General features: G+C 41.7%; 1 protein-coding gene across 1 annotated transcript; it reads left to right on the top strand.

Moving 5' to 3' along the window:
- Nucleotides 1–2,217: 2,217 nt before the first annotated feature.
- si:ch211-216l23.2 (uncharacterized protein LOC565061 homolog) lies at nt 2,218–8,156 on the top strand. The gene is made up of 4 exons (XM_048257848.1): nt 2,218–2,493; nt 3,605–3,749; nt 6,489–6,749; nt 7,952–8,156. Exons 1-4 carry the CDS (start codon nt 2,229–2,231, stop codon nt 8,061–8,063), a joined length of 783 nt encoding a protein of 260 aa, XP_048113805.1. The 5' UTR covers nt 2,218–2,228; the 3' UTR covers nt 8,064–8,156.
- The last annotated feature ends 5,013 nt before the right edge of the window (nt 8,157–13,169 follow it).

Raw genomic sequence — 13,169 nt, 5'->3', positions numbered from 1 at the left:
TGCAATTTCTTAAACAGCTCACTGACCATTGAGGCAAGCATCTTTGTGGTGCTTGTTGTATGTGTACCATTAAGTGACACAAAAAATCATTTCAAACCTTTTTTTATGGTTCCTTTGTCCCTTTTTATCTAAATGTTTTACTATGTAGTAACTCAGCCAAGAAAATTAATTACATTTAAATTTAAATAAAGAAAAAAAATTACATTTAAATACATTTAAACTGGCATTAAAAAAACCTGTTCTATAATGACTGATATACAAATTTAAGATCAACTTTGACATAATCTTGAGCAAGCTTAAAGCAATGTGCATTGCAACATGTGATATTTGAAAAATCTATAGGTCTATAGTGTATCTTATGTATTATATAATAATAATAATAATAATAATAATAATAATTAAAGCAAACTTTTAAGATTGATTTTGGACTTGATGAATTGAGTTTTCTCATACACTTACATTTGTCAGGACCATATCTTTCTGATCAGTGTTAATAAATGCAGTCGGACTTGCATTAGAACTAAAAGAGCACATCGAGAACACAGGCCTCCGCCAAGCCAAAATGGGCATCACAAAAGTGAAGCTAAACTCCAAAATGTCCTGCTTACTCCTTGGCCCAAACACACCTTTCCACCAAGTTCCATGAAAATCAGATCGGTGGTTTTCTTGCAAAATCCTGCTTACAGGAAGACAAAGCACACTCCATAAACTTCTTGGTGGAGGTAGTAAACTAGTTCAGTCAAAAAAAAAAAAAAGCGGAATTTGACTGGGAAACCAGTCTCTGTGCAAATTTGCATCCAAGAAAAGAGGATTGGACTATACTTTGACAATTTGTGCTGATCACTTGTAATGAGTCATAATGTCAGGACAGAAAGAAAAATGTCACAACCTCTAACTCGTATCATATCAGACCGCATCCTAGCAGCCCATCATTTAAAAACCATTTAAATTACAACACCAATTACAACCAGACATCTAAAATTGACAAAATACACAAAACAAAATACACAAATGCATAATACACATACATTTTCAGAAGTTGTTCTACAGTTATTGACATTTCTGCCAATAAATTAAAGCCACAAAATGTAGCATTTTTAATTCTGACCTCAAATGTTAAAACCAACTGTTTGTTAATAATTAAATACGGTTAGCCGCTAAACTAATAGTAATGATTTATCTGTGCCCACCACTATTTTATTTCTCAGTGTAATAGCAAATATAAGTTAGTCACTGTCTTTGCAGCCTTCACCTAATGTTTTTTTCACAGGTTTAAAAACGTGCCAGTTTCTGAGAACATTTTTTCCAAGTCATAATGTTTACACTGTTACTACTGCCAAACACACATATTGCAATTGCAACCATATACATTCAAAGGCTAGTCAAGTAGTTTTCAGCTCTCTCTATGGTAATACCTCAGATGAGTCTAGAGCAACAAAATGAATATTTTAGAGATTATGATTCTATTCACATGTCTCTCTTTCCCTTAATATGTAATATTTTCTTGTGTAGTTGTGTTATAATCTAGGACTCTTTCTGAGGTGTCACTATATGATTGGAGAATATATAATCAGATAATCTTTTAAGCGTGTCCACATTCTAAAGTTGACCATGGAAGTGTTTAAAATAAAGTGTTGACGGAACTGTCCTTTCCCCGTAAAAAAACGCATACTCGTGATTCTGACCTACTTGGGCTGCTGTCCTTATTTTGATGTAGCTTAAATGATGCCCCCACTGATGCCCTGCCATTTTAAAATGTCTCCATTAAGAAGCTCACCAGAAAAACATCACAAGACCTTGTCACTACGTCACACCTGCCACGCCAAACTGCACCCATTTTAAACCCCATGACAAGCATTTAAACACCTTTCCCCATGTTCAGCAGTCACATAGTGGAATTGAGCCGCTGAATTCCCAGCCTGTAGCCTACCATACCAACAGCAATAACCGACTCTTAACAGCCATTGGTCAGATAGCCTACATGCAATACACGTGCAGTCACACTCTCGAATGAGCGCAATGAAAACGGCAAGCAGTCCTAAAAGGAGACCTGAGATGGCGTCATTTCTGTGTGCGTAAGGTCTCTAAGGTGTGATTGTCGCGATGGCGCACCCTGCTCTTGTCTGTCTCCGTCATCCTTAACGTCTCTCTCTGTATCTCCTGACCTCTCCCTATACCCCCCATCTCCCACATCCTTCCATTTCCCCATCCCCTCAGTTCACCGGAACATGCCGCGGGACCATGCCCTGGACTTTGTGATGGTGGAGTACGGGCGCGTGCGGGACGGCAAGCCGGTCCGCGATCCCGGCGAACTGGCGGTGCGCGCGGCCGAGCTGGCAGACGACTACCTGGCGCGCGACAAGCTGGAGCGCCACGCGGTGCCCGCCGCCACGCGCCACCTGCTCCTGTTGCTGGCTGAGGGCGTGCACCTGTACCCAGAGGAGCTGGACACTCTTAGCCACTTCCTGCACAGCCGCCAGGAACACCTGCAAGGTCAGGGGTCACCAGCTGCTCCCGGGTTCTTAACTTTTAACACCTATGTGTCCTTATTCTCAGGCTTAAAATGCTACTTTCGTAGCAAAGTCATAGGCTTTCTCAGGGGAGGGAGCACATCAGCCGTTTGTAGACTGAAGCTGTAGCTTACTCATCCTCTTCTCTACATACACATCAACACACTCACACACACAGACACAGACAAACACACATGCACTCTACACCACTCTTGCCCAGAATCTACTGTGTGAAAACTGTTTTGACAGGCAGATAGTCTAGTTAACATCATTCACATTGGTGTGTCACATGACCAAATCCTTTTAAGGATGATGTAGAGTCTCACTGCAGTTTTATTGAATGAGTCGTTTCAGTGTAAAGATGCCAGCTGACCTCTAGAGGGCAGCACACACTCTTGATTTTTCTAAAGTATGGGTGTCAAACATAAGGCCCGTGGGCCAGATGTTTTGGGTAGGAAGAGAAGAAAATACAAGAAAAATTAGATTCACATCCAGTTGTCTTCAACAATGTGTAATAAGCAATATCTCTCTACATATATATATATATATATATATATATATATATATATATATATATAATATGATAAATTGATTAAACCTAGCAATACAAACATCCTTAGGAAGGAGGATGCTGAAAAAACTGACATGGAAGGTCAAGAGAGAAAGAACAGTATATGACCGCAGTACATGATTTGTACTTGTTTGCTCATACGTGGTTATAATAAAGGAGTATATTATCAAACAACAATCTGATACCCATGCAGAAAAATTATAATGACGACCCCCACAAGGTCTCATACCAGCAAATCCGGGCCGCTGCCTAATATGAGTCTGACACGGCCGCTCTAAAGGAATCTGAGATGTTTTCTAATGAATGCCATCTTATGCTGTGCTTCTTTTATTCTTTTCCCTTAGAATTGTCTTCCCTAATTCTCCATACTTTATTACACTCCTTTCTTATTATTGGACCTGTTTGATAAATGTACAAAAATTGAAATAATGAATATGTCCTATATTATGTCCTTAAGCTTGTGATTAGTGGTGCTAAGTTGCTGTTGTATTTCCCTGGTGGTGGTGGTGCGTTTTGTTCCTAGCCTCAGCTGCGGCTCAGGAGGCTGATGGAGCAGCACCCTCCAGGAACAGCCTGCCGACAGGCATGGGCTCCCCTCCCCCCCTGTTGCCCACGCCGACCATCGCAGGGCCCCCGGAGGGATCGACCGGGACCCCCTCCCCCTTCAGGTATGGGGGGGCAAGCCCCAGGTTCCATCATGTCTTTGCCAGGTAAGCCTGGCCAGCCGTGACTCCGGGAAGAGAACCACAGCTCCGCTGTGTGCTTGGTGGGCCGGTTCTTAACCTGTTGACGAGTGAATTATTTTCCTGGCTCCTTCTAGAATTTTACGCAAACGATCTATAGATTCATGGTCCTTTTCCATTAAAGCAACACCAAGGAGTTTTTTGTACCTTAAAATAATGTTTCCAAAATCGTTTCAGTGGTTCATCAACTCGTAACAGGGTGAAGGGCATTTCTGCATTCGCTTTGCAACCCTCTGTCGGCTATAACCGTGTTTGATGGAATGAGACATAAGAAACTACAAATTTGACTTGCTTCTGATGTCGCAATACATCATACTTTCATAAAATCATGCAACATACTCTACCTTGTCTGTTGACATTGTTATTTCCAAAGCCGGTGCTGGATAAACACATAGCGTGCATGCAACAGAGGAAAAGTGCTTTCGTGTTGCTTTAAGGACTTGGGCTGGCCCAAGGCTTTTCCCCAGTTTAAAACACCGTTGGGTGGTCTCTGTGTTCTGTTTCCATAAGGAGCTGTAAAATCAGGGACATTAGCTAACTATGTTAGAAACTTCTAAACAGTGCTTAGCAACGACACCGCGAGCATACGTCAAATTTATGACATTTAAACATCATAACATTGTAAGAAGCTATATTCTTAATTCTTTTGCAAAGTTTTTATATATCTGTATATAGTTTTTCTTGAACAAAATAAGCAAAGCCACTTAAGTTGCTAGGCAATCCTAAACAAACATATTTACATTTAATTGATATTACTTTAAACGGCCTTCTGTAAGCCAACTGTATACTACTGCTCACACTGCACTATATATCTTGTCCTGTCTATGCATCAACTGTCTATACTTTGTATATCACATTGCGCTTTTCTACTTTTTTGCACTTCTGGTTAGGCGCAAACTGCATTTCGTTGTCTTTGTACTTGTACTCTGCATAATGACCATAAAGTTGATTCTAATGTAATCTAATCAAATCAAATCGTATCTAATCTAAATGCTACCGGTTTGTTTTTACATTTTTCCAGTTTTATTGTTGCGTGGTATTCCATTCCAAAAGTCCTCGGTTCAGCCCCAATTCTGTCCTGCTCCAGGGCTGACCTGAGGCCGTCTGGGCCGCGTCCCTGGTCCACCCTCAATCATGGAAATAGAAAAAGCCCAAGGCTTTACCCCAGAAACCGTGGTTTTACTAATAGTTCTAATAGTTGTTTTTGTTTTTATTGTTGAAAGGGACCCTTTCAACAATAAAAACAATGCTTGAACGTTCTATTTGGGCCCCAATCTACTTCCTCTGCATTAAGATAACATATGGAATGTTAAAAAGGAAGTCTTGTGGGGTCAACTATGATGCTGATAATGGAACTCTCTTGAAAGGGTCCATACAGTCTAGACTCTATGGGAAACATAGAAACATATGGCTAACATTCTAATCACATATTTGTGACCGTACTTTTCAACAAGATCTCAGGTCAGCTGGGATAGAATGCACGGCTTACAAGGATTTAGCTGGAAGAGACTGACCACTTCTATGATGTTTCTTAACCACACAGTTCCATGATTCAACAGGGTCCAGGATTCTCACTAATATTGAAATCTGAAAACGTCCACTTTTAACACTTTCCATTTTCAGGCCTGGAGATTTTTTATAAAATTGTCATATGTAAATTGAAATGGGGATAATGTGAAATGGTGTAAATATAAAATCACCTCTATTAAAATCGCCATGTTTCATGGTGCATGGTTCATTTTATTTTGAAATCAACAAGTGATATTGTTTTGCCACATTCTGTTTTGCAACAGTGTTTTTGTGTTGAAATATAAATCCAGCGCACCCCTTTGCACATTTTTAAAGTTTAGAAATTGATAGTGCTCGAGTAATCGGTTTGAATAATCAGGATATTGACCAAAGTGATTATGATCAAGATATTTGCTGTAATGGACCAGCCCTATTTAAGGGACCACAGACCAAGCTGACAGTCAGACCGTCTGCTAACATCTGGACGGTCGATGAGCCGCTGTAGCTCCTGCAGCTGATTAGTTTAGTTTAGGTGACAAAGGTCCGAATCATCGAGAAAAAAATGATAGCGACAGCCGTCGAGAAAATAATTGCTCTATTGGCTGTTTGGCTTGCCTACATATTGCAAGAAACACAGCGAAAGCATCACATATTCCCGTATGGAGATACAGTAGTTGGTAGTTAGCGTTTTTCCTCTGGATGACTGTCTGTCTAATAGTTTCACCTTTTATTTCTCCTCAGCGTCTTTTATCTTTCCACAACAAAAAGACCCAAAGCTGATAATGCTGATTGTGTCATTTGCAACTTGTCATGCATGGTTATAGGTTAACTTATCAAACAGCTTGATTAGAAGTAGATATATTGCACACCGCAATTACTGAGTGCTGTGGAAAATGGTGAGCCAGCAGTGCTTTGTTCGTTTTGTTTATCTGCACCCACTTCTGCATGTTATGCTAGCAGCGAAATGTAGCCCACAGGCTAGTTGATGGTGTCCAGTCATTGCTGTTTGCGTAGTGCGCCTTTTTTCTGCCCTCAAAAACAACCCAACAGGACTCAACAGACATTCGGCATTGCATCGTGTGCTTTGAATTTGTCTAGGTGTGCGTTCACTCCGAGACACTTTTTAACGTCTTGTGTCTCTCTTGTGTTTGTCAGGAACGTACCCCAAAAGCAAGCCGCCTCCCCTCCTGTCCATGGACAGTGTTCCAGCGCCCCTCCACCGGCCTCCTGGTCCTCGCGGTCCCCGGGGCTTCCCACCCCCACGCATGGGCCACCACGGCCCACACCCCCCCAGAGGAGCCCCCATGAGTCGAGGGCCCCCGCCCCAGAACGGGCCCGGACCTCACGGCCCTCGCGCCCCACCGCCCTCCCTCATCACTCACCACCCGCCAGGCGCAGGTCTCCTGCCCTCCCCAGGTAAGACCGCTTTCACCACACGTGTCTGTGTGCGCGCGTCTGACTATGTCTGTTTCTGTGTGGCGCTATGTGTCTGTGTTTGTATGCATTTGTTTGTTGTCTGTCTTTCTGTGTTTGTGTGGGAATGTGTGTATCTGGGGCGGGGGGGGGTTATCTTTCCCTTCTCTGTGCACCTAGCTGCACCGTAAGAGTAGCTGAACTCTGCACATTAAGCACATGAATATTTGTTGAGAATGGTGTTCACCCACAGAGAATGCTGAGCACCCACGTGTGCCAGCATAAGGTCCTATTAGGTCCAGGTTCATTTGATATTGATTTGATCAATTCAATGAGCTATTGAAGAGACTACGCATCTGTGATTTGTTTATTTCACGGTCAGTCCCCTGTGACGAATCCTTCAATCCATCATCAATCAGAGCGTCACTCCAGATGATAGCTCAATGCTAGTTAAACGCTAGTGGAACAATTTAACTGATTTATTTATATCCCATCATATGGACCCTTTCAAGAGAGTTCCATTATCAGCATGGCCCCACAAGACTTCCTTTTTAACATTCCATATGTTATCTTATTTGAAAGGGTCAAATAGAACGTTCAATATGTTGAATTGTTGAAAATATTTGAATTGTGAAAATATTTGGAGCTGTCCCAATCCACTTTCACCGCAGTGAGCCTAGCTGTTGTCCATTCTATGTCAATTTACTGGGCAATAAAGTTTTTTTCCTTTCTCATCTTACCTTAATTATGTAAGGCAGTGTTTCCCAAGTGTTTTTCTCTCTCAGCACACCATTTACTATGAGAAAATGTCATGGCATTAAAATGTGAATTGAAAAATGTGATCCATGAAAATGTGGTCTATGAAAAGTGTGAATGCCATGCTCATAGTAATAGATGCATTAATAAGTTGATGAAGCACAACAAAAATGCTCACTTTCAAGCCTACAAAATATGCAAAGCACAAAATGCTATATGCAAACAAGGCAATTGGCACAAACTAAAGCCCCTGCTGTTTTGAACACCCCTCCTGCTTCACAGGATTCGTTTGGACGCTCGGCCAAGACGAAGCAAAACCTCTGCGTTTAACCTAAAAAGCGTCTCCGTGTGGACAGGCCCTCAGTCTCAGTGTACCACTGATCTGATCTTATTTTGTAGTATAGGCTACTGCTTTGCTCTGAACTAACTTTGTGTGTTTGACCCCCCAGGGCCCCCTCCTCAACGCGCCCCCATGCCTCGACATTAAGGATCTGTCCAACGTTCCATTGCCCTCTACCCCCCATTCTGACCTCCAATGGATTGCTGTTGAGGACATTGTAGCCGGAACGAGCAATCTTAATCTGGAAGATTTTTTGTTCGTTTGTTTGTTTGTTTACAGTTTGTTCCTCTGACATATTTTTGTATATTTTGTTTGTTCTGTAAGATGATGTTCAGATGTTTCTGACTTGTGTTGAAAAAATTATGAAATTTCTTTTTAAATAAAATGGTTCTGGTTAAATAATCGGTTCTTTTTGTGAAACTGAGACATCACAAACTGCATACATTCATTGTGTATAAAATGGTTGAACCAGTTCACCTCCTTCCAACATTAATTACTTGGATTTATACCTCTAAAGCATATATATTTTTAATAAAGCATAGCACTAAATTCTTGACCCATAAAAATAGATGAAATACCTTTTTGTCCTCTATCTTGTGATCATGAGAACCATGATGTAGAAGTAATTTGACCTGATGACCTTTCTGTGAAAATATATAATTTATATTAAAGAGCAGTATATAACACATTTTTTTTCAGTAAGAATTGTAGGTTTTACAGGTATTTCTACATTTCCAATCACAAACCTGAGAAAACATGAGAACACAGTTCCATCACAAAGTCCCGTCTGTCACTAGATGGCGCTACAAGTCCATCAGCACCACAGTGCATCATCAGCATGCTTTATTGATAACTTACCTCACTGCAAGCACAAGCATCCTTTCCATAAAATTATTTTTTCTGGCAATCTTATTTCATATTTTCAATAAACCACCCAGGCAAGGAAAGCGCCGTGAAAATACAGGAGTGATAAAATGAAGGGACTACAAGAGAGGTCTCCAATAAATTTAGTTAGGCCTGCTTTTCAATATGTACCTCAAATCATAAATGGGAATCATTATTACAGCTTGGATCAAAAGCGCATTGTTGAAGTTTTATTTATCAGTCTGGGTCGTCCACATTATTGAAAATGTTTGGATTGTGAACATGGATTTTAGGGAATTATGCTGGAGAAGTCTTCTGAGATTTGTTATTGCATTAGTTCCATCTTCTACAGACACAAAACAATACAAACCGCGCCCCTCGCAAAGGGAAGACGACAAATAAACAAACTGATGTCTGAAGCCTGACCGGAGATAAATTATCACTTGATTGTGTTTCATAACATCTGAAGCATCCTTCTCCACACAGTGTTAGATGGTGAGATTAGTTTTATTGCAATGATGGGCAATGTGTTTTAACAGAGTCCCAGATTGCTCCGTGGTATTGTGAGTAGAAGACTTTTCATTCTGGTTTCTGTGAATCTACTTTGCAGACGGAGCGAGTCAAGCCCAGCCCAGGAGGTAACGTCTTTCAGTAAGCTATGTGTGTGTGTGTGGTTCAGGCTTTGAAGCTGTGTGTCAGTAATAGGAATTGTGATCTGCATTTACAGAAACCACTTGGTGATGGAAAGAGAAACCCTTTATTCCCTCTCCCTGTGTGTGTGTGTGTGTGTGTGTGTGTGTGTGTTTGACAGCGGCTGACTGGGTGTCAGTGTGTAAGTAAATAACTTTAGCAGGGCTTATTCTACAGCTGTTTGTCTCTCTAGGCCCCAAGATCAGGCAGTCACGATGGCGACTGTGAAAAATCTATCAATTTCTGAAACCAATGGAAGCCTGTCTCTGCTTCTCTTCCCCAGCTGAGAAGTGGAGATTGGAGCGCTTTCCCCAAGACTGCAAACAACTTCACCAGACGCTGGGAATGGGGGCATGGAGGATTATCAGTCAAACAAGTTTCGGGGAGAATAATCAATATCCTGTGCATTTAGATTTGATGTTTGTTCGTTGCCAATCACAAACTGGAGGTAGACAGCCTCTCTGATTCACAATGTGGCATATTCATTTGTTGTTTGTTTGACTGTCTAACACTAACGCTAACATTCCTTGCAATGACACATAGCATTCACACACACTCTCACACACATACCATCATGCAAGAGGATAACAACACATGCATGCACACACACCTCCCACTACCAGAGATATACACTTGGCACATCCTCACGACTGGATATCAATCAAAATGTATCACTATGAATATTCCTGGCTCCTGTGCGTTAGAATTCACAGGTACCCCGGTTGGGTTGGAAATGTGAATTTTGTTCTTCGTTACCACCGGGGCCCCTTGCTGAGCCTGTGTGTGCTTCTGTAAGCAAGATCTTCATTAGAAGCCCCGGGCCCCCTGCGGCCCCACGAAGCCATGCCAGGTACGCAGTCTGACAGCCAAACATGTTGATAATTAGACCCCTGTAATCGGGAGGTGTTATCACAACAATTAACACATCAACGTGAGGGTATGGGAGTGCAGGGTTTTTTGGAAGTGTGGCTTTGTACTGTATACACTTTGGCCTCCCCGTCAGCCGAATCTGTCAAGATGGGGTATAAAATCTCAGAGTAACCGCACAAACTAGGCTAGATGGGCGTGAGAGTGTGTGTGTGTGTGCATGTGTGTATTAGAATGTTTGTGGTTTTGAAGTACTTTAATAAGGGTGATGGTTATTTGAAAGCCAAAGTATTTTAGGTCTTAACAATGCTGTCTTTCTCTTTCTCTCTCTCTCGTTCACCAGCACACACAACCACACAGGCACACATACACATACACATACACAAATAAATGACCACATACCCATAAACAAACATTACACAGAGATGGAGAAAACATCCCAAACCAGTAAACCCCTATAATACTCTACATTATTTCTTGCCCTCTCTCTTGGTTCTTCTTTCCCTCAAAACACATCTGTCTTTCCCCCAGTTTCCCCAACGCGCGGCCCACTTTCTCCTTGTCTCCCTTCCACCCCAACACCACCACCCTCTCTCTCCCTTTTTCTCTCCCCAAAGTTGGTTTCTTCTGGCCTGGTTCCTTGGCTTCAGAGGAGACTCCAGCCAGGCCCCTGCGCACAATGAGGCTTAATTGGGTTAAGTTTGTCCGCCACAGATAACATTTCTCTTTCTGCTGAGAATAAAACAAATTGCTGGCACTAATGGCACTGTTTAATGTAGCTCTTTTTATTATGGATGGAGGAAATTAGGAGGAGGCTCCCTGCAGAGGCCCAATGTCGTGGGAGTGCGAGCATTGTTGCAGCTCATCAGAAAAGCATTTTCACTGCTGCTCCTCCGACGACTCCCTCTCTCTCTCTCTCTCCCTCTCCTGCTTTCTCGCTCTCTCTCTCTCGATTCCTTCTGTTTTGTATGGACGTATCTTACGACAAGAGGAAAGAGAGAGAAAAAAAACGAAATGCTTATGGCCGAGCACACACACACACACACAAAAGCGTGATTTTTTTCTCCTCTGAGTGCCTCGGAAGGAGACGTGTGATCGTTTGCGTTGGATGTTGCACTGCTCTCTGTGTGTGTGTGTGTTGTGAACCTGTGTCGGCTATGCCGTTTTTATGGTTTAATGCCCTAAGCCTGTAAAGCTTGTGTTTCTTTGTGAGGAACTGGGGTGCCAGCCAGGACGGAGGCGACGAGAGAGAGAGATGGAGGGAGGGGGAGCTCTTATTGAGGTTTTGGCAAAATAAATGATAAGCCTAAAAGCCTCAAATGTGTCAAGCCTATTTTATTTTTCCTTTCATTTGAAGAGGATCTGATGACAGGCTTATTTTTCGCTTTAAAGAAACTGTAATGTTACATAAGCTAGCCAAAACCCCATTTAATAAACAATAAATACTGACACCTTCAGTAAATGAACTTGACCACAGTGAAAATATGAATAGCATACATTTCCTGTGTCCTTTTCGGTCTAGTGTTAGGATTGTCCCAGCTTCGTTACAATCAACAAAACCACACCTATCATCACCTGAACACCTAGGCCCATAAGGACACCTCTGTCACCTGGCTGTCTATACATCCATTATCAACCCCACATCACAAAACAGTGCACTCTAATCTGACTGAAAGGGGTCTCGTATCCCTCTCACCCTCTCTCTCCATCACTCTTGTCCTCTCTCCTCCCCATCATCATTATTATTGTATCCCTGTGGTTTATGGCGAACCTGGTTGGTCTCTAAGAACAGCTGCAAACAGTGGGAATTCACCCCCAAAAAAAAAAAAAAAAAAAACATGTGATTTTAATGTGCAGATGGAGACATCAAGCCTAATTTAGAACAAAAAAAAATAGAAAATTGTTTACAAACAAATGTTTATTTCATTCCACCACTTTACCAACTTCTACATATTTCATTAAAAAAAATAACACTAAGAGCTAAAAAATCACATTGTAACTAAACACACACATACACACGATACACTTCCTTAAATCCCACCTTTGTATGCATAATGCACATTATTAGCCAGACAAAAGATTGTGGGCTTTGCAGTATTTAAATCAGTTATGTCTAATTGTTGCCTATAAAAATAGCCTATCTAGGGCAAAACCAATGAGATGTAACATTGTCTGTGGAGGGGGGGACCTGGCAGAGTTGGCAGGGGTTCAGGAGGAGAACAAGAGAGTGGAGCAGCAAAGCCGTGCAGCACAGCACAGAGCAGAATGGGGCTACTGCAGGCTAAATAAATATAACTTCAACCAGCAAGGCCTGTGGCACTACCATGGAGGAGAGGAGTGTTTAAGGAGATCTTAGTGATTTCACAGCCTCACTGTGACTTTTCCTAATGCTGGACCAAAACTACCAGCTTCTAGTATGATCAGGATGAGCAGTGTGTGTGTCTCTCTCTCTCTTTCTCTCTGTGTGTGTGTGAATGAGTGTTTGGGTGCATGACGTTTCACCATTCAATGTAAAGTTCTAGGTCAGACCTGCACACTAGGGAACTGTCTTTTTTTCCATGCACTGTTTGTCAGAAGATGGATAAATAGCTTTAAGCCTCTTAGATCAACAAGACATACACACAAAGAAAAGGTCACAATTATATGGACCTCAGCTCCCTGACAGGATCTTCTTGTTTGATTGCCTCCACACATCTGTAGCCTATATATATATATATATATTGTCTTTCAATTTTGTGTAAGAAATGTTATAGACTTAAAATAGGAATTGTATTGCCTTTCACATGTATAAAAGCTGCAAGATGCTAAATGCACAAACATCTTTTCCAGCTTTCATATATCAGTTGCTAAATTTTCTTAAGATGAAAGAAAATCATCTTCCAAAATCATCCAGTGTGTCACTAAGG

Source organism: Alosa alosa, chromosome 11 (assembly GCF_017589495.1).
Source record: "Alosa alosa isolate M-15738 ecotype Scorff River chromosome 11, AALO_Geno_1.1, whole genome shotgun sequence".
NCBI classification, from domain to species: domain Eukaryota; kingdom Metazoa; phylum Chordata; class Actinopteri; order Clupeiformes; family Clupeidae; genus Alosa; species Alosa alosa.
Note: the sequence above shows the minus strand (reverse complement) of the source record. Positions and strands in the feature narration are given on the sequence as shown.

Bases quoted from the DNA above. Each gene is read 5' to 3' on its own strand.
- si:ch211-216l23.2 (XM_048257848.1), top strand. From the start codon at position 2,229: ATGCCGCGGGACCATGCCCTGGACTTTGTGATGGTGGAGTACGGGCGC. The intron at 2,494-3,604 runs GTCAGGGGTCAC...TTTTGTTCCTAG, and splicing joins CCGCCAGGAACACCTGCAAG to CCTCAGCTGCGGCTCAGGAG. The intron at 6,750-7,951 runs GTAAGACCGCTT...TTGACCCCCCAG, and splicing joins AGGTCTCCTGCCCTCCCCAG to GGCCCCCTCCTCAACGCGCC.